Source organism: Apteryx rowi, unplaced genomic scaffold (genome assembly GCF_003343035.1).
Source record: "Apteryx rowi isolate R43461 unplaced genomic scaffold, aptRow1 scaffold_589, whole genome shotgun sequence".
In the NCBI taxonomy this organism is placed as follows: Eukaryota; Metazoa; Chordata; class Aves; order Apterygiformes; family Apterygidae; genus Apteryx; species Apteryx rowi.
The window spans coordinates 365306-388292 of record NW_020450859.1 but is presented as its reverse complement, the minus strand read 5'-3'; the positions used below and the strand labels follow the sequence as shown (position 1 = coordinate 388292).

At 36.2% G+C, this 22987-nt stretch overlaps 1 protein-coding gene across 1 annotated transcript in view; it reads left to right on the top strand.

Moving 5' to 3' along the window:
• Positions 1 to 22987, top strand: part of LOC112974075 (CUB and sushi domain-containing protein 3) — a gene marked incomplete at its 3' end in the record, with an annotated part of 516764 nt that overhangs the window by 129111 nt on the left and 364666 nt on the right. The window contains exon 8 of the mRNA XM_026082659.1: positions 10032 to 10156. Within this exon, the coding sequence (XP_025938444.1) occupies positions 10032 to 10156 (125 nt within the window). The remainder of the gene's footprint in view (positions 1 to 10031; positions 10157 to 22987) is intronic.

The following is a 22987-nucleotide window of genomic DNA, read 5'->3' as shown; positions in this document are numbered from 1 at the left end:
AAAGTTTGCACACAAACAGATATCAGTGATGTGAAGGGAGATGTTAGGCTGAGGAAATTTCTTATTGTGAATAGCCTTGAAAACTTACATATAGCCTTGGCTGCTTTTCCTGCAGGAGGAGGACATAGTAAGTGTGCTGCAATACTGATCATTCATTTACACCAATATTACAATGCATCATATTAAATTTATTCTTTGATAGGGGTAGGCTTTCAGAGCTGTGTTTACTGAAAACAAATAATATTTAGCTATTTCTGCTGCTTTTTTTCTAAGGCAAGAAATGGTGTACTCTTATCAAACTTGTTCAGTTGCACATGTGTACAGAATAGGGTTAATTTGACAGAAAGGTCAGATCTAGAAGATTTTTTTTCTATAGTCAAATGTATACAGGACTTTTCTACTGATTTTGGAAAAATAGAGTAGTGATGCAGTGTACAAATTCAGATATTTTCCAAGTAAATCAGTGTAAAAATCAGTACTGCATGTTGCAGTTGCTCTGATCTGAAATGCAGAAGACTCCCTGTTTCAGGGGGATATGTGATGAAAACCCCTTCTTAGAATCAGAGCAGCGACTCAAACTTCAGTTTCTCATATTCAGATCAATGAAGTACTGTCCTCTTAAAAAAGGTTAAATCATTGCTTAATACTTGTTTTATATTTAGCTAAAATTGTTCTTTGGAAGCTTCAGGGTAATTTCCTGATGGAAAAAGGAATGTCCATCCACTGCCTCTGCTGAAGTTGTCCATAGCCATAAGTATTTTACATTATATGCCTTAATTATGAAGTTAGTACAATGTTAAATACAATATTTTCATATAGAACATGTCAATAATAACATCAATTTAATTATTAGTTTATTAATTTGACATTATTCTATGATTATGTTGATATAATTAATATACATATCTATTAATATAGCAAGAAATACAGTGATCGCTGCATTCATTTTATGTGTTCATACACGTAAATAAAAAGTTCCACTTGACTGAAAGCAATGCTTTCTATTTGATCTTCTTTGAATATTTGCAAGGATTTCATCTGGGTGAAGATTTCATGGCCCACCACTACCACAAACTAAGAATGAAATCTCAGTATCTGATGTAAAGAAGTTATACAAGATATAACTCAAACATGAGAGAAAGAGGTGTTTGGCACAAGCATTTCTCTAGCGATATGAGGTAACAGAGGTTTCTCTAGAGCTACAATAAAATGCTGAGACTCAGCCAAGGACTGCAGCTGAAGAGTAGTACTTCAGGCTTCTTTAGCTCAAATGTTTCAGATATTTGCATTAGTAGCTGTCACTGTCCAGAATGTAGGAGAGTCCGCTTTCTATTCAAATTCAGATTAAGATAACTCTTGCACACATCCACGTGCACTCAAGACATCTTAAGTGTCATTTGCATTCAAGAGGGCCTGTCCCTAATAATAATGTATTCACAACAAGGTTTTACAGCATTTAAGCAGGGCTAGATGGATAATGAAAAACTACCCACTACCCACTTTAAAAATGAAATCGTGTTTTTGGAAATGCCAGAAAATTAGCATTTTAGTATCATTCATCTGGTGTCCATTTCATAAATTCTTCCAAGTTTTATTTTTGAACACTGTTATTCCTGATACTTTGTAATGCTTGGGAAAGAGTTTCTACCTGAGGCACCTAGAAACAAATACATTTCATAATTCACAAATGCTTTTGACAATTTGGGGAGTATTTACAGAGAGAAGGTCTTGTCTGTTCCACACAAAATCAAGACCATAGCATACAGTACACTCTATGTTTTCAAGCTTTCCTGAAAGATGTGAGATTTGCAATAGGGAACCTGGAGAATAGGAAAAAACTGTGCTTGAGACATACTGAGTTAATAGCTCTTGCATATACCTACTAGCATAAATTCCAGAAATTCTATTGAAGCAATAGCTAAAATATACAGTAATTGAATTTTTATTACTGGTAATATTTCTCATATATTTACACTGTTGTCCATGTACTACCATAGCCTGTATAGTACATTTGTATACTTTCTGGAAGTGCTGCGTTTGTGCACATTATTCATTATGCCAACTGGTCAGAACTTAGTCTTAGAAGTAGCAGCTGAAATTAAAAAAAAAAAAATAAATAAATAAAAAACCTTAGCTGGGTATTAACAGTCGGTAGTGTGCAGAGTTCAGAATTTGTAGTTGGTTTGTCAAGTGTCACAAGCTACTTTTGCTATATTTTTTACTTCTATAACACTGATTTATGCTTGTATATCTGCTATTCTGTAGTAATAATATTGTGTTTGAACAGAGCTTGAATTTTTGATTCCTTACATAATTGATTCATGTTCAATAATGATGTAAGAATCTAGGAAATAATGGAGGTAAAAAATGTAGAAATGTGTTAGTATGCATGTACATGCCAACTGTTAAAATAATAACATGCAAAGGGAACTTAATATCAATTTGAAAATTTAAATCTGCTCTCCTTCATCCCTTATAGCTTCTATAGCTTCATTGATTTCCATCATCAACCTTCTTATTGCATTCAGTTTGTGGTTTCTAAAGAGGAGTCCCAAATTTTGGGTAGATAATGGAAACTTTAAAAAATAGATATGAGCTAGAAGTGTTTTCTCAAATTTGTATATCATTATTATTTAATATTTACTCATAATTTTTTCTAAAGACAAATATATCCAAAACTTTTCCTGAAAATGCAAACTTAGTGACAATTGTATTTTGTCCTGCAAATCTATTTTAATCTGTCCTACAGGTATAAATTTGAAGATAAAGTTGCCTTGAGATAGGTCAGGCATGCATTTTTTTAAGCTATGAACATCTTTATCACAGCAGGTTGTAAGTGCAAAATCTATATATAGTTTCAAAATAAATTGAACAGGCTGAGTGAGTCATAGAAAAATTGGTTGGAAAGGACCTCAAGAGGTCAGCTACTCCAACCTCCTGCCTAAAGCAGGACTAATGCCAACACTAGATCAGGTCAGCTGTGGCTTTGTTTAGCCAAGTCTTGAAAACTCCCAGGAATGGAGATTTCACAACTGTCTGGGTAACTGTTCCAGTTTTGCCCTACCCTCCTGGGAAGAAGTTTCTGCTAATGGATTATCCTAAACCTGAATCTCCTAAGCTGACCCTTGTTATATTGTCTGCCACATTAAGAAAAGCTTGGCTTCATCATGTTTGTAACTGCCCTTGAAGTAGTCAGGCTCTACTATTAGACAGTCTCCTCTTTGTCAGATGAATTGAGTCTAACTCCGTCAACCTCTCAGGCAGGTCATGTGCTCTAAGCTCTGACTATGTTGGTAAGCTCCTCTGAACCTTCCTGTGCTTTTATCAATATCCCTATTCAAGTGGGAGACCAAAAACTAGACTCAGTATTGCAGGCAGAGCCTTACCAGCTGAGTTATTACTGAATTACTCCCTTTAATCTGTTGCTACAGCTTTTTCTAATGTAGCTGAGTTTGTCTTATTCACGATGAGAGCATACTCTTGATAAATACTCAGCCTGGTGATCACCATAATTTTCAGTCTTTTTCAGCAATGCTGTTACTCAGGCAGTTAGTTTCCAGCTGGTACTCATGCATGGGGTTATTGCATCTCAGATGCAGAAGTTTGTACCTCTCCTTTTTGAGCTTCATGAAGTTTCTGTTGGTCCAGTGCTCAAGTTTCTGAAGGTGCTTCTGGATTGAAACTCTGCTCTTGAATGAGGCAGGTACTTTTCCAAGTTCAGTATCACCCGTAAATTTGTTGAGGGTTCACTATGTCCAGCCACTGAGGTTGTGTATGAAGATATTGGACAGCGTAAGCCCACTTTATGGACCTCATAGTGCTCCACTTGTTTCTGGCCACCAGCTGAATATGAAACGATGAGTCCTACCCTTTGAGCACAGCTGGCAGTCCAATTTTCAATCCATCTAATGGTCCAATCTGTTCATACTTCCTCAGCTCCCAAATGAGAACACTGAGAGATGGTGTAAAAAGCCTTGTTACAAAGTCAAGCACTATTACATTTACTGCTTATCCATGTGGCCAGTCATTTTGTAATGGAAGACAATCAGGTTGGTCAAGCATGATTTACCTTTCATAAATCTTTGCTAACTGCTCCAGATTTCCTGCTTGTCCTTTCCTAGAGAAAATGTTCTTTCCAGGGATTGAAATTAGTTTTCTAGGTTCTCCTCCTTGAATTTCTTAGAGATTGATGTAATGTTAGCCTTTTTTGTGGTCAGCAGGAGCTTCCCCTGATCGCCATATTTCAAAGATACCAGCCTTGCATAGCATCAGCCAGCTTTTTCAAGACCCTTTGGTGAAACCCATCTGGCTCCACGGATTTGAAGACATCCATCTGCTCTTAACTGTTGCTCCCCATTGTTGGCTGTCCCTGTTCTTCCCAAATCATGCCAGTACCTACAGAGGTGTGCTGTGGAGGGTAATGTAGAAGAGTCATTGAGCACTTCTGCCTTTTCCAAGTTGGATTCAAGCGTCACTAGGTTGCCTCACCCATTTATTAATGGACCCACATTGTACATGAACTTCCTTTTGTGACTAACATACCGTAGAATCTCTTGTTACCCTTAATGGGCCTTACTAGTCTTAGCTCTAACTGGACGTTAGCCCAGCAAGTTTACCCCATGATTCCTGGTTTAGAACCCAAAAACAGAAAACAAATACAGAGAGGGCTACTAAATAGCTTCAGCTCAAGAAATTCCTTAGCCATAAATGTTTGGAATATGGGAGCGTTCAGAAGATGAACCTATATATGCTTGCCCTCTTCTAATGCTTTTCTCTAAGCATCCACTTCTCATCACTCTCAGTGTTGGCATTCTGGCTTAGATGAACCCAGGATCTGGCCCAGGATCATTGAACTGTGTTCATACTTTTCTGAAGCTCTTCTTCCAATTACATATAATCCGCCAAGATCTTTGGCTGCATCCACAGACAGAACCTATTTGCCAGATAAAGATTTTCTTCTTTTAAAACCTGTTAAGGATTTTGCTACTGACCTATAGATTTTTTTTTTTGGTGGTGCATGTCTACATTTTAATGTAACAATAAAAAATTCTATAGCTATATCATGCTTCAGTCCTCTTGAGACTTGCAAAACAGATATAGTCTACACAGTCTTTTAAGGGGTTTATTGAGTAAGCAATTTGGATCAAATGTAAGTCAGGGAATGAAACTGCCCTTAATTGTCCCTACAATTCATTTGTTCATTTGCTCCTAGAGTCCGTTGTGGACTAGTCAGCCAGCTTTCTCTGAAATAAGAGGTCCCCAAAAAACAGCTTGTATGATCTGATTTTAGCTTTTTCCCCACTTTGCAGTTCTCAAACTATTCCGGCAGGTTCTGATCAGATATCCGACATGTTTCATGCAATACCGCCGGACATACAATAGGTGCCATTAGACACTGCTCAGATTTTTTCAGTTAAATCTAAAACAAAGAAAAAAAAAAATCACAGAAATTGTTGCTATGTCTTTAAAGTCACAAGGGCACCAAACCAGACCCAGGTGAGACCCATGACCAAGTGCTCTAGAAAGAGTTAAGTCTAGAGAGTGTAGATGTAAACCTGTCCATTTGATTTTGTCTTAGAGCTAATAATTACTTCCTGGCCATATTTTATTATGTAATCCCCATGTCCCCTTTGAAACTTCACATATTTGCATCATCTAGTACATTGGGGAGGGAAGTGACACTCTTCCCTCCTGTGCTTTCAAACCCGATTATCAAACTTTTTTTTTTTTTTTTTTTTTTTTTTAAGAAAAAAGATTTGAACTGAATTCTTCCATGTTCTGGATGAACAGTATTGGAGAAAAAAAGTCTCAGCAACAGAAACAACTAACAACAAAACCTATCTCTTCTACTAGGCAGATTTGAAAGCGTAAAGGTAGATAACACCGGGAAAACATTCATACATGTGAATCTTGCCTAGGCTTCTAAGTTCCTGAGAGACCCATTTTGTAGATGAGCTCAGGCCAGTCAGTGTGCTGGCCTTGTGGCTGCCATCTCACACTTCTGCCAGTCCTGAAGGATTATACAGGGAGCCTAGATTTCCTGCAGGATTTTTTTTTTTTTTTGGGGGGGGGAGACCTTTCAGACAGAAAGTGTTTGTTTAATTTTTGATATCTTTATCTTTTAAATTTGATCTGCCATAGGAACCAGTCTTTGACTTTTCCATTTTTTTTCCCAGCTGGTGTTTTGTCATCTGCCCATCCAACTGCCCTTAGTAGATCTCACTGCATGTGGCACATATTGCAGGTTTTATAAATTTTCCAATCTAATGGGGTGTACAAGTCCAATATGTTTTTACAGTCACATTTAGTAGGAAATTTTTTGGAGTAGTTTATAAAACTCCTATCCTCTTTCTATCAAATCCTCCTTTTCTGAGATGCGTCTTTAGGACAGTATACCATCATTCATGTCTTACTTATTACTGTGTGTCTATGTAAGGCTCAGACACTCCCCAAACATCATCTGCTATGTTGTTTGAGACACCATTCCTTTTTTAAACATAGTAAGAAATACAGTTTCAAACATAGTAAGAAAACTATTCTAACTCACTTAAATTTAATTCTTTTTCCTTTTAGTATCAATCTTCTTCAATAACTATTTCCATGATGGATATATTTGAATAGATTAGCTAACAAAAGTTGATCTCYGGAATGTGTTTTCAGTCTTTGTAATTGTTTTTTTTTTTGGCCTTGTCATTTGAACTGAAACAGAGATTACTATTACAGCATGCCCATTTGTAAGGGAATAAGAAAACAGGCTCATTCTTTACAAGCCAAACTCTACAGAGATAAATGTATTTTAGTATGTTTTAGCCAGTGAGAGTTCTATACCTTGTGGTATCAAACCTAGATTTGAAGATAGCAGTCAAATCAACAGAGTGATATCCTCAAACCTCTCCCAACCTCTTTGCACAGGTGACAGTTTTAGAGATGTAAAAGAAATAATTTATTTAAATGAATAAATCTTTTTAACATAAATAATTTATTTAGCTAAGTGAAGGACTATACTGATATGGAAGCTTTGCTTACAGAGATTTACAAAACATCTCCCTTCAGTTTTTTAAAATAGGTAGGAGAGGCTGCAAAATGTGATAGAAATCTATGGCGTGCACCTGAGGAGAGTCAGATAATTCTGTGATTTATAAGTTCACACAGGAAAGCTGCTATAACATAGGCTAGAACATATAATATCTATGGGAGCAACTCCATGTTAAATCTTAGAATACCCAGAGAACTACATGCACAGTGGGCCATAGTCTTTAATGCCATGTTTAAGGTGGCATTAGAGAAGGTATGAATTACACACAAAATTTAAGTAAAGATCTGATGCTAAGATCTGGTAGCTAATATTTTAAACAAGAAATGCTTTTTGAAACAAAAAGCATCTCATATTTTGACTAGAATAAGGAAGAACTGGAAATCACATGTTGTGAGCATTATCCCGGAAAATATAGTTCAGGTTCTGATTGAATGCAAATTTAGGGAGACATCTCCTTTGAAATCAGTGGGTCTGTGATCTGATATTTCAATATATGTGATTTAAAATAAAATGCCATACTACTATTTGATATATATAGTATGCTAATTTCCAGATGACCAAGTTAGGAGGAAAGATTTTTCAAGTTACCATAGCAATATAAAAACATAATACTTTTCTGCAGAGATTATAATCTAAATAATCAAGCTTTTTCTGTTCAGGTATAGCAGAATTAATACAGAGGATCAGATGTTATATAGTTTTGAGGTATTCAGATTTCTAAATTGATGTTAAAGAGCCTTATATACATATATATATGTTTATATATGTATTCACTAAAGTCAGGGGAAATGATAATAAAAATACAGTGACAAATATTATAAAAATAGTTTACTGTACCATGGTGTTTTGCTTTTATATCAGCTCTTCCTACCTTCTGTAGAAAAGGATTGCTTTTTGTTTTGTTTTCACAGAACACCAGTACAGCTATGTTTAGGGTCTTTGTGCCCTGTTGCAATACACTGAAAAACAACTGTAGGATTAGCTGTGCTTAGACTAGGCATTGACTACATAATTAATAACCATTATGTAATGTGTTTGTCAGATATTACATACAAAGGAAATATTAGTTAATATTAGGCCATCTAAAAATAAGAATAACAAAGGAAAAGTGTTAAAAGGAATTTTTGCTCTTCCACTTTTATGACGTTTTCCTATCGTAAGACTTCTCAGAATATTGTGTGCTGTTATATTTCTTATAGTACAATGTCAGTTTTGCTTGTATAAGTGCCATTTTTCTTACACAGTTAGCATGAAATTTGGTAAATAATGTTTCTGTCAAATTTCATCTCATAATTTTAATATCAAACCCACTATAAGGGCAATAAAAGTGATGAAGGTCCTCCAAATTCCACTTACAAAATATCTTTCACTGCAAAATGCAGTATTGCTATACAGCCAGTTTTCAAAATATTACTTTTTATTTTATTTGACTCTTCTCAGAGTTTCCAGAATACTGTCTCCTTGACTAGAGGAGAAAAGAGTGGTATTTTCCAAGTGCCATTCATTTTTGGCACAAGCATGAGATAATATACTAAAATCTACAGATATGAGTCTTCATCAGTCATACATGATAAATTGGATAAAAAAAAACAACACTACTCTTTAGTTCAAATACATAGTAATGATCATTTAGCACCTCATAAAGCAAAAAAGTGCTCTCTCAGTGATATTATAGGTTGTGCATAGTCATAGTTTTTAAACTTTCTTTACAACTTTGATGGACAAGCCTTTAAAAAAAAAAAAGAGAGATTATGGATTGTAAGATACTGATCTCAGAGAGATGCCAGATATATTGACTATTTTCAACTGTAATCAAGACTTAAAGCAATAATGATACTTAGGGACCAGAAAAATTATTTCCATAATAACAAACAGTAAACAACCCTCCCCTCAAAAAAACAAACAAAATAAGCTTTTCTGGGCTTTTTTCCTGTTTTGTCTGTGCCAAATTTGCAACACCAAATGTCAGCTCCATATGGAAAAGTACACAATCTTTTGAAGCCAGCCTTATCACTTCATAAATAATCACAGCCAAATACCTAGAAAGATGTTTTTAGAATTCTTTTATTTTTCTCCATTAATTTGAGAAACATATGCCTGGTAAAGAAGCAAATGTTCATACTCACTGTGGATCTTCCCTTGTCTAATATTGTTACACTCAAAATCCTGTTATTGGCAAGAGGAAATTCATCAAATATATGGAGCCAAGAATTTACTGGTAGCCTAATTAAAATCTTAATGTTCTAATCCAAACAGTTAATGCTAGTCCAGTTACAGTAATAATAACATTCCTAGTCCAAATTAGTACAGAAAATCCTCATTAATAATACCCCCAAAATTGTTTTACAAGAAACATTGTTAATATCTACCCCTTTTTTCTGGTGTTGTGCTCCCCCTTCCAATGTCCCTCTGGGTCCTATGGTCAAGGGCACCAGTCTTCCTCAAGAAGAAAAAGCGATGAGGGACTTCTACAGCAAGTTGTTTGTATCCTGAGCTCTTCACTAGGAGCAGTATAACATTCATGATAGAATTTCTTCTTCAGTCTGCTGGGCCACCTGTGGCTCTTCTTGTATGTGATTTTCTTATCACAATCTCTTTCTCATTGGTTCCTAGCCTCAATTAACATAATTAAGCATCCTGTTGTTTGTAATGCAGTTACTACCCAGGTTTGTCAGACTTTTACCGTATGTGGTAGTCAGAGGTTAGACTCAGACTGGTCAGAAAATAGGCACTTTACCACCAGACAGCTGTTAAAACAAGTTAAACCAGCTCTGGCCAAGGCAAGCCCACATAGGTCCTGAGACCCTGCACTGTCAGCTCAATACATAGCCTGTGGCCTTTTCCTACTAGAAACAAAAGATTGTATTTACTGGGATACAACTTCATATTGTTTGTCAAAAGTGTGATACCTAAAAGGATGGAAAAATTGATGGATAGCTATTTGTAAAAAAATGCTTTTTTTTTTTTCTTTTTTCATTTCATTGCTTGATTTTAGCTTGGGAGCAACAGTACAGTTTTCCTGTGATGAAGATTATGTGCTACAAGGTTCAAAAAGTATCACCTGTCAGAGGATAGCTGAAGTTTTTGCTGCATGGAGTGATCATAGACCTGTGTGTAAAGGTAAAGAAGAATTCTTATACTTTTAGTGATTTGTTTGTTTTATATCTATCTACTGTTTGATAGCTAATTCTATTAAATTAATGTTTTGTAAATACATGAAGTTTTAACCTTTATATCCTCACTTTCTTAATAAGAGTGGTACTACCATAAACTGGTTTCTTTAATATGATTTTTCTCTATTTCAGTATGTTTTAATTTAATTGGGAATTTACATGCAAACATGATGAAAATCTATCTCATGGTAAATATTAAGACTCCCCATTTGATTACCATTTGATAAAGGACAGATTTCAGAAGTGCGGTGATCCAATATACAGTCAGTACTGTCTTCATTACATATTTGTTAAGCAAATGAAAAAGACTCGTACCTAGGATTGATGAGGACTGGGGAACTAACTCTGTGCCTGTTTTCAACCCTGAGCAAATGGATAAAGGCCAAGATATATGGAAAAATATAAGAGAATGCAAGGGCAAAGTAATGGGTCATTCTGCTGAATATATATGAGGTCTGAATACTTTAGCAAGAAGTATGATGAATACCTTAAAGGAAGGAAAATATTAGTATATACTCCGAAAAAATGTGTAAGTTGACATAAGAGCGACTTCGTAGCATCATTTACAACATCCTGGTGATATTGAAGAGTACAGGGTTTTCACAGAGAACACTTGGGTGTGGGATACAGGCGGATGTTTACCGTGTAAATCAGGGCTATAGATACTTACAGTAAGACCCAAAGAGGACTGTGCAGTGTTTCTCAGCAATGAAAAAGACAGAATGCTTGAGTATGATAGTCAGGTGGTGTATGGTAGAAACCCATAAAAACTGGGAAATTACATGGCTAATGAAATATCAGAACAGTCTAAATGGGACATGGTATTAACAGGAGATGCTCAAGTACTACTGAGATGGTCGTACAACAAGACATGGAGATCCCAACTAAGTCTTAAGCTGCACTGATAAAGATAAGTAGTCTAAGCAATGAGTTTAGAAGACTTACAAATTTAGAGATCACAAAACAATAGAATTTATGATCCTTTGAAGCACAAGGTAACTTTCAGAAAAAATGATTTCAATATATTCAGATTAAATAGAGTTAAGATCCTTTGCAATCTAATGGGGAAAAAATAGATTTTGCCATTCTTTAAATGAACACAGGAATGAATTATTGCTCTGAGGACAGAGGGTAACTTTAGTAAATTGTGAATTCTTCAATGACTGCAAATTCAGAACCGATGTTTTACAAAGTGCAAACTGTGTCAAATCATTAAAATATTTATAATAACAGCATGAACATGTATAAACACAAAATGTCAATATGTGATATTTAATGTGATTAGTCAGGAACCTAAAGAGTGAAAAGAAAGCCATTTTTTAAATACACTAGTATTAAGAAGAAAACCAAGCTGAGATTTTGACCCCATTGTTCAGGAGAGAGGAAGCACAAACAGTAGAGAACTCCAAATGGCTTAATTTCATTTTTGCAGTCTTCTCTAAACAAAATTGGCTGTGATCAGAGGCCTAGCACTTCATACCATGGTAAATATTTGGGCTAGAATGAGTAAAAGTTTGAAATTACTTAGATTACTTCAAACTGACTGAGTATGATGAAATTCCTTCTAGAATGCTTAGAGATCCTAGTGGATCCAGTGGTGGGATCACTGTGTGGTTGCCTTTGAGAGTTCATAAAGACTGTGTGGTTCTAGAAAACAGAAAACCGACACTCAATGCCCCTATTTAAAAGAGGAAAAAAAGTAGACCCAAGGTGTATAAGCTATTAACTCTAATTCACAGAAAAATGTTGGAATAAATAATCAATCTAGTTATAGGCATTTAGCAATGAAGTAAAGTAATATTCATTGTAATGGACAATGACATTGTCAAACAAGTGAAATGTGTCATATTGTGACTTGAGTAGCGCTTTCTGCACTCTGTTGTATTCTGTTAGCATAGCATAGCTACAGAAATACATTCTAGCTCAGGATCTGAAACTTCTTGGGTTACTTATACTGCTAGCCCTCAAATTTTTTTAAAACTTTGTAATGGTTTGTAGTTCCACAGATGTCTTCAGGCTGCTTATGATCTTCAGTGGGTTTGATTAAGCTACTGTGAATGCACAGCTGACTGGAAACTTTACTGTGATGATAATAATCCACTTTTGCTTAAAATGTGAGCTATATCTGATGGAATTCTTCAAGGGTCTGCTGCTACTGACTGTTTTCATTAAGACATGGTTGTTGGACAAAAGGGTACATTTATTAAATATGCAAATAATAACAATTTGGGAGGGAATTTGGAATCAGTTTGGATGCCAGGATTAGAATTATGAAGAAAAACTACATAAATGGTTAGAAAAAAATTATACATGGCTCATTATGGGCTAGAATGAAGTACTAGATGCAGGTTGGAAGAATCAGCTACCCAAGTCTGAGATGCAGAAAGACAAAATAGGCCTTATGTCTGCAAAAACAGGTTTATGATGGATTGCAGCAGAATATGGATCATAATATCATATGGCTTCAACAAATAAATATTGTAGTTGTATAAGAATAAATACACATATAGTATTTATTAATATTTTATATACTGTTAGTGTTTACTATATGTACGTATAATTACTAGAAATTGCTAGGGAGAGAGATACACACGTGTACATATACATGAGCATCATATAGCACACATAAGTGAATCCTTTATTTATGGTAAAATTAGTAAGGGTTTTACTAGTGTTTTGCAGGGTATTCACACTGCCTAAATTAGATACCTGTCTTAGGAAGCTAATCTCCTAGTGGTTCCTATGTGATCAGCTGGGTGTCTTATAGTTTTATGAAAGTGTTCCTTAAGCAGTGTCACAGCATCTGTTAGCCTTGTCTATGGATCACTGTCTGTATGTAGGAGGTTGTCACATAACACCGATTAAATCAAGGACCCAGCCTTTCACCTTAGATGCCTAATGCTACGCAATGGGAGCACCCCTGGTTTTCTCAACTATGGAAACAAAATTTCAAGAAAGGTGTGGACCAATGAAAACAGGACAGAAGAAAGCATTAAAAATGATCAGAAGTCTCTAAAATACAGCTGAAAATAGATAGGAAAGCACTGGCCTGCTTTAATATAGAGGAAGAAGAAGAAGAAGGCACAAAATGTAATGGGTTACAGCTGAGCAAAGGGAGGTTTATGGTTGGACACTGGCAAAACTTTCTGGAGTAAAGAATATTCAGGTACAGGAGTAGAAGTTTTGAAGAACATGTGAGATATACGTGTATCCAGGAGACTAAGTATATTTAATCCCAGCTTGGGTTGGGAGAATGGACTAAATGACTTCTCAAAGTTTCTTCTGTTCCTATTTTCTGTGTTTTATAAATGAGTGAACACCTGGAGTTCAAAACTGATTCCTGAAGGTAAAATCATAATTTTGATTGCACATAAATGAAGCTGCATGACCGGATTTATGTAGTTTTTGCACAGTAAACATGATGAAATGACATTCTAGATATTCTAGACTTTCATATCCCGGGTAAATGGGAAGATGAATTTTAATTGCATCATGAAGGTTGCCATCTTCTCATCTAATGTATTCAATAGTACAATTTAATAAACTGCAATTGAAAAGAGAACCCGTAAAAAGGAAAGCATACTGTATCAATACAGTTACATACTGCCACTTTCTAAAAAATCTCTCCTAACAGTCAGTAAAGTGTCATCAGCAGTAATTTGATAAGACTGAAATGTGTGCATAGCTACTTACAAGTTCAGAAATACAGCTCAGTTGTTTTTTGGGGTGATGGCCTTTAAGTATAGATGTTGGTAATTACATTGCTTTTCAGATTTGTGTAAGTTTTGAATTCTGAATAGCAGCAAGTATCAAAGTACTTTAGTATAAAAAGGTAACCATAGTTTTGAATCCAACTTTGAAAATTTTTCCTAATGCAACTATACTTAGAAGTACATTTTACAGTGATTTACAAATTAAATTTGTAAAGATTTGAATATGATAAAGTAAGCTTTAATACTGAATTAAAAAGAAGGAGAAAATAATAATTGCAGCGGAATTTAGCCATTCTGATAATCTTGTATCTAATATTTGAAATGGCAGAATCCATATTAGCTAAATATCTAAAAAGATGCTATTTTTCTTGGGTAGAATATGTAATTCATAACTGAAAAGACAATCATTCACTTCCTTAAGCTTACATACTTCACAGAAGAAGTTAATTCCTCCTCGAAAAGCAGAAGACCAATATTAAGAAAGTTATTAGGACTTAATACAGTGCCATATGGTGAAAAAACAGACAGCTGGTATAGATATTACAATTTGTCAAGTATGAAATGCTTTAGAGTGTCATTAGTTACATTAAAATTACTGATTTAAGTACCTTTAGTGGACTATAATTTTGTTCTTTTGATTAACAAGAAGTTTTAATTAGACTCTTAAATGTACTAAAGATGGAATATAAATTCTTTTTCTAGACTAGTGATTATGTCTTCTGTAAATCTCATGCACAGAGCATACAATAAACATTTTGAGGGATTTTTGCCTAAGTAGCATAAGCATCACATAAGGAGCATGAAGAAAGCATCTGCAAAAATATGCGTACATCTGCTTATTGAGCTTGCACATTTGTGTACAAAGCATTTGGGCAAACAAGTCAGGCAATCATGCATAAATGTTACTTTATGCAAGAAATCAATACTATCTTCTGAACTGAGGCATCTTTGTAGATTGCCAGGGCACAAGTCATATTAGATACTTGTATTATTCTTTAAAATGTCACTTAAAGTCTGCTCTTTCTCTTGTTTTGTTTCCTCCTTGAACAATACAGCCTGCAATTGTTTTCATTCACTTACGTAAATTTTATTGTGCACATATCAAAAAGCCCACAGTAAAAATACATTTTTCAAAAGTGGCATGTGAATATCAAGAATTAGTTATATTAATGTACTGTAATTGTGCAGAGTTCTAAGTGGGAAGTTTCCCATTCCACTAGATGCATTTGATTTGACAACATAAATCCTCATGACTTGTTCTCAGAGGGCATGTGAGTGGCTGACTATAAATGCCTGCCAAAAATGAAAGATTAAGTCTCTTTAGGAGTTATCATATAATACCAGCTGGAACTGGCGTAGGATCATATTCATGAAGGTGAAAATTGGAATGGATCTGAAGCATTTCTGCAGGAGAAACAAAATAGGACTCTGAGAAGTAAAATTGATACATCACTTATAAAATATAAGCAAATGTTGTAGATTATGGATATCTTTTAGGCCTTAAAACCAGTTCCAGGAAAATGCTATTTTGGAGGCCTGACTGATTTCTGAACCTTTTGACTTCTAGAAGAGACTATGAGAAATTGCAAAGTTATATTAGACATCCTGAATAAACTGAATTACAGTCAGATTGCCTTGTAGCCTATTGACAATCTTCCTTTCTCTTTTTTTTTTTTTTTTAATGTATGGTATCATTTCTCTTTTTAGAGAATTCTGCCAGGTAGCTCTGGATTTTCTTAATCATTGTTAGTTAAGAATAAATTCAATAGTTAGGAACTGTGAGATACTAGCATGTTGTAGCACATTGTTGTTACAAGGCAACAGAACAGACAACCTCCTCCCGTCCTCCCTGGGAAAAAAAAAAAAGAAAGTGTTCAAAAGATGCCACGAGAACCTTTGGATAAACATTCACTTCACATTGAGTAACAGCGGAAGCCTGTTTTTTGAAAGAAAAAAAACTCTGCAACAGTTAGTTATTTCCTATCCCAAGAAATGCTTAATGTGGTTGTATAAACATGACTGGTTACATTGACTTTTCTGTAACTTCCTTCAAGAGGTAAAGTTTAAACACTTCAGGATTGAGACCCTGCTTATTTATCTGCCATGGGATTCAGTGGTCCCCTGCAAGGCAATGCCATTTTTACAAAGTCAACTTGCTTAGCAGAGACAATTACCTACTTTATGAAAGTATTTGCCAGTTGATAAATGTCTTCCTCTCATTTACGTTTCAGGAAACGAAACAGATATAGATCTATTCACAGTCGGTTGATTAGCCTTTTTATTTTCATGCCTGCCACTCCTGTTTTCTGCTTGCTTGTTTCTCAGCCTCTGTGAAACATTTATGAATGCTGCCCTTTATAAGTCTGCTGGCAAGTTGGCAACAAGTTCTACAAGTACAGTACTATAGAAAAGCTCATCTAATCTGTAGAATGAAAATGTGCTTTTGAAATAATTATGTGCATCTAAGAAAACTAAAGGAGAGATACCTTTTTTGGTTTAAATCATAATTGTCTAATTAATGGGAAGGTAACAAAGTAAGTTTGGATTAATAGCACAAAAAGAGACAAATGATATGTATTTCAATAGTATTCTGACAATTTTAGAACACACTTTGATTTTGCTGTTTTTGATTAGTTCATTTCACTATTTACAGTGCCTTTTCTAATAATGAATTTATAGACTCATTAGATAGCATCTTTCATTTTGATAGACAAAGATTCTAAACATCACTTTGATTAACATGAATATGCAATCCAAATGAACGTGATGAATTTTAGATCTTGCCATTATAAGTACCTTCACTTACCTTTGCTATATTTTTGAAGAACCCACCTTTGTCACAATTCATCTCGGAAATGCCCAGATGCATCTGGACCTGTTGAATGTGATGCTGAGTAACAGTGTATGCATGTATATACACACACCCATGTATACACATCATAGATAAACAGGGCTGAAAATTGTCCTAAAAAGTCAGAATCCCAGAATCCTTATCTCAGCTGTATTTATTCCCAAAAGGTCTAAGTTGTTCTTTATTTCCAAGGAAGGTGCTGAAGCACTCCAGTCTTTCATTGGCCTTGCAAGTAGAATTTTTTTAATTCAAATATGAACCTTTGTTGCTGTAGTTAAACACCTTATTTCAGTAGATGTTTCTATATAAAGAACATTTTCTCTTTTCAGTTGCTTTTTTGTATACTTCAAGAATATCTTCTGTCCTTTAAACTAAACAGCAGCAGTTCAGTCAGTCCTTCCTCATGGATCGTATTTATAGACTGCCAACATTTTCATCATTTTCCCAACTGCTATCCCCATATCTTACTTAAAATACAGTTTCTAAAAATGGACTCAGCATTTTAGAAGGGGCTTTCCAGTGCTTAGTTGAGAAAAGGCATTATTTCACACATTTTCATGCATTTTTCTGTCTATCAGACTGTTCATAACTTCCGGTTTGATTGCCTTTTCATAATAGTAAGATATTTTTGACTCAGGTTATGCGTCTGAGCCATTGTAACCCTGAAGACTTGCTGTTTAATGACTTGCTTCTTATTCTGTATTTGTGAACTGATTATTCCTGCTTTTGTGTATTATCCTGTACTTGTCTCTACTGAATTGCAGATTTAATACATCTACATCTATTTTGTCACCCAAGGTGTTAATAAAAATATTGAATGAAACCTGACCCAAGACAAACCTCTGTAAAACCTCACTCAATAATTCTTTCCTTTTGACAGTGACACACTGATCACAGAATCAGAGAAGTCTAGGTTGAAAAGGACGTCAGGAGACCATCTGATCTTCTGTTGCCTTTAGATTACTTTAGATTAGGTAATCCATGGCCCTGTCAAAACAAATCTTGACTACTTCCAGTGAGGGAGATTCTACCACTTCTCTGGGCAACCTATTCCGATGTTAAATAGCTCCTTCCCATTTTTCAGTGTCTCTCTTGAACTGGTAGAAACACAAATGGACACAGTATTCCAGGTGTGGTCTAACTAGTACCCAGTAGAGTGGAATAATCACACCCCTTGATCTACTGGCTATACCCTTACTAATGCAGTCCAGGACACAGTTTATCCATTTTGCTGTGAGGACACATTGTCTGAACTCTTGTTCAGCTTGCTGTCCACTAAGACCACCAGATTGTTTTCAGCAAAGCTGCTCCCCAGCCACTCCATCCCCAGCCTGCAATGCTGCTGGGGATTTTGTCAGAGGTGCAGGACTTTACATTAATTCTTGTTGGAAGTCATGTAATTCTTGTTAGCCAAGTCTTCAAGCCCATCAGGGTCTCTCTGTACAGGAGCTGTTCCTTCCAGTGTATCTATGACTCCTCCCACTTTGGTTTCATCTGCAAAGTTGGTGGGTGTGCATTCAGTCCTGTCATGCAAATCATTTATGAAGATATTGAACAGAGGAACTCCACTCATAACTGTCTTCCAGTTTGACCTAGAGCCTTTAACCATCATTCTTTGAACTCCACAGTTAAGCCAGTTTTCCAGACATCTTGTGGTCTGTCTGTCCCAAACATGCCTTGTGAGCTTGTCAACAAGGAAGCTGTGGGAGACTTTGTCAGACACCTCCCATCATGGTAGATGATGTCAACAGCTGTCTCTTCATCCATTGAACAAATTGTTCCAGTTTGGTCAAGCATGATTTACCCTTGGGGAATTTAGGTAGGCTTTCCCTAGTCACCTTCTTGTCTTTCGTGTGCTGGAAATGGCTTCCACTAGGAGCTCTTCCATAATTTTCCCAGGACTGAAGTGAGGTCTCTAGTCTCCCTGATCTATCTTTTTGCCTTTTTGCAGGTAGGTGTAATATATGCTCTTTTCCAGTCATCTGGGATTTACCCAGATCTCCATGAACTTTCAAAGATGATAGAGAGTGGTTCATCAGTTCCTTTGCTCTCCAAGGCAGACTCCCATCGGATCCTTCCTAACAGTTCCTTAAGCAAGTTTAAATCTGTTCATCAAAAGTCCAGAGTCTTTATTCTGCTGTTTGTCTTCCTCATGCCACTTAGGATCTTAAACTCTACAATCCAGTGGTCACTGCAGCCAAGGCTGACATTGAGGGTCATGCCTCCAAACAAATCTTTCTTTTAAGCTGTAGGTCTAAAAAGGCAGTACTCCTAACTGGCACATTCTGCAGCTGTGGTAGGAAGTTGTCCTCAGTACAGTACAGGAACCTCCTAGATTGCTTGCGCATCCGAGTGTTGCTTTCCTAGGAAGTATCAGGGTAGCTGAAGTTCTCCATGATGACCAGGCCTGCAGACCCAGTACTCCTCTGAGTTACTTGAAGAAGGCTTTGTCCACCTCTTCCTGATCAGGTGGTCTGTAGCAGACACTTACTGTGATATCTCCTTTGCTGGAGATCCCTCTGGTTTTGACCTAAAGATGCTGTACAGATCTGTCCTCTTGTCCGTTGCTAACCTTCATGCATTCAAACTGTTATTTTACAGAGATTGCAACCCCTCCTCCTCTTCTCCCCTTTCTGTCTTTCCTGAATACCTTGTAACCATCCATTGTAGTACTCCGAACACATAAGCTATCCCACTGAGTTTCTCTAATTCCAGTGAGATCATAAGTCTTTGAGTGAGCACGGAGTTCTACTTTCTGCATGTTTCCCAGACTGCAAACATTGGCGCACTGGCAGTTGAGATGATCTATTTGTCCCAGTCTGAGGGGAGTGTGGGAGCCTTTCTCATTGCCCTGTTCTGCACACACTTCGACCTTGCCACCTACACCCTTGCTCATCTTCAGGCTTTTGGCACCATTGCCCGTAAAACCTAGTTTAAACCCTGCCTCACTAAGTTAGCCAGCCTGCTGGAAACATATACCTGCCCCTTTTGATAAGTGAATCCCATTTCTCCCCAGTAGCCCACTGTCTTTGAAAAGCATCTCAGGGTAAAGGAAGCTGAAACCCTGCCTGGGACACCAGGCACACAGCCAGATGTTGATCTGCATGATATGCCTGCCTCTGCCTGCACCCTTTTCTTTGCTAGCACTGACTGATCTAACAGATAGCCGCCCCACTTGTTTTGGAACCAGTCTTTATGAAAATCATTTTCCTTTAGCGTGCTTCTAAGAACATCATATACAACAGTGTTACAATCTTTAGGAAAGAAGGCATTAAATATTCAAGTCTTCTCAGCAGCATTTATCGATAGTTGTCCTTTTCCGCTGAGGACTGGACCAACATTCCCTGTGCTTTTTTCTGCTGATGTGTTTACTGCATACTTATGGATAATTATATTCCACTTACTTTCTTGATTTTCTCCTTAAGTGCTTATCTTTAGTACTCTGAATTACTCTTTTTATATTATTTATTTTAGCATTCTGAGGTCAATGAAAAGCTTATGGTTCAGCCAAGCTGCTGTTTTACTGTGCTTTTATCTTTCCTTTGCATTTTTTTCAGCTTTTGTTTGTTTTCTCAGAGTAGTTTCTTTGAAAAATTGTCACCCCTCCATATTTTTTTTCCTACTAGACTTGTCTCTGATGAGACCTTTCTGTTTACTGTGTTTTTCCTGTGTTTGCTTCCTGAGGATGCTGAACTCATCTGGTCACCCACTCCTGTTATTTTTTTTCCTCTTACACTTTTAATGTATTCTTTCCTATTATAATTACTTCTAAAGAGCTTTTCATCTAATTGCTTTCTCCACCTCATATATAGACAAAAAAATAAATCAAATTTTAAGGCGTTTGAAGGACACCTCTTTTTACAGCTTTCCCCAAAAGAAGTCAGCAAGCTGTGACACCATTGAGGTGTTGTGCACCCTTTCCCGTTCTTTCCAAAAAGATTATGAATTTAAAATTGAGTCTTATTAAGAATCTTACCAGCAGATTAGTAATATTTATTCTCCTACATAAAGGAGCATCAAGTGTAGCCTACACAACTGTGAGGGAAGAGAAGTTGGGAGCCACGTGTGGCAGCAAGGCAGACAGGGGCAGCATCCTTGCCAACAAGTACTCGACTGAGAAGAGCAGAGCAGTTCTAGTAACAGCAGCATGGCTCAGCTGAGAGTCCACTGAACAAGTCCATAGTGATGAGGCAGGTCCAAGGTCAAGCCAGGATGTCAAGCTAGCAGGTCACGGTCCAGACCAGCAAGCTACATGGCTAGGTGCTGGCATACTTCCAAGGCAGCTCAGGCTAAGGGCCAAGTATCTGAGCTCAAATGCAAAGTCAGCTTCCCTAGGAGCATGGGAGAAAGGTGCTTTCAGAGTCCTGATATTGGACAGGAAATGTTACAGATTAAATGTTAGAGACTAAGTATTATATATGCATTCAAAAGTGAAAGAAAAATATATGGATGTTTTCTGTGAGTTGTGTAACATGGAGAGAAAAATTATCACTCTAAAACTCCTTCTCACTGATATTAAATCCAGCCATCCTCTTCTTGACACTGTTTCCTTTATAGATATTCCTCTCATTGTCTTACAGTCATCAGTTCTGTCGTTATTCTCAGGCATTTTACTGGTTCTTGTGGATATAAAATATGCCGTTGCTATTGTCAATTTAACATATTAAGTATACTTGCACTCATTAAGGTACTTTTTTGGAGGTAGAGAGTGACTGCATCTTCCCAAGTACAGGTAATTAATTATCAGTGAATCATATTGAAAATTTTAGGGAAATTCTTCTGAAGAAGAATTATAGATGCAGAGTGATTTCATGTTTTATAAGTGTTAGGCTGTTTGTAAAGAACTTCTTTGTAACCTCATTAAATTTAACAAGTGAGAAGAAGAAATGAGAAGAAGAAAAATCTCTTTAAACTAACGAAGACTTATTAGATCCAGGGATGGGCTCTGTTACTTCATGTTCTACAAGCAGTGATTGAGATTTGACTCCACAGGCACCCCATCCCATTCATCTCATGATTCAGCTTATAGTTTACAGGCACCACTTACTGATGGGCACTACTTTGATTTTTTTTTTTTAAAGAAGAGAATACCACATCATTTTTATTTATCCTTGTCATTTGCACTCATTGGTCCTCCAAGGTAATGTGAGCATAGTTTATGGAAAAGCATGAAGAGAGGCTGAAAGACATTTTGCCATTTTCTGAAAGGGAAAAAGCTCTCTCATGAGCCCAGTTGTTTTAGTTAGAATACTGTAAGCCTGGATATCCACCCTGTTGTCTAAAACATATGCAGTAGAGAGCTGCAAAGTAAGGAACTGAGAGGCTGACAAATGCTCTGATATCAGCTAATTTTCTCACTGTTCTCGGAAGGAGGTTAACCTAGGGAAATCTCTGGTAAAGAGTCTACCATCCTTGATAAAGAATCTTAGGTACAATAACGGAGGTATGACTTCTGTTTCCCAGTTAGAATGCCAAGGCTTCACCATTTCCCTCCAAGCCCAATCAAGTGCCAAGAAAATATCGATTTGGTTATTTGCCTTCTGCTGGCAATGGCTACAAAATAAATAATTCTATATTGACTTTTTAATAGAGATGATTTTCATATTATTGGCCATGGCAAGTTGCTTAGGCAGTGCTGTCTTCTTAACAAGTAAAATATTATTGTTCTTTAATTTTTTTCCCTTTTTTTTCTTTTCTTTACTATTTCTTCTACTTTAACATTAAAGTCATAGCTATAGTTCACATGTAATAACCATTAGGACATATAGTCCTGCATTTTATTTTAGAAACAAAACCAAAATCAAATCAACTGTACTGCAGTACTGAAGTGCAGATGAGTTGTATTTTTCTTAGAGAAAAAGTGAAGAGTAAAGCATATACTCATATTTTCAATTATAAAAGCCTGTACTTCCTGATTATTTATGATTTTAAGTTTGCTTAGAGTCACAATGACAAATTGAAACTGCAGAGCATACTATGTGGTGAAAATTTTATTAATGCAGGACTAACATCACTGCAATACCATCAGCAAGCTAAACATACTGCTTCTATTGGCAATGAAATTGAACTCCTCAGGCGTAAGAAGATAATTTTATTTAAAATGAACTCACAAAAAATYACTGCCTTCAAGAGTTTAAACACAGATGTGACTACTGATCAAATATTCCTACTGTTATGCATTGCAGATTTCTGAAGTCAAAGAACTAGACTATAC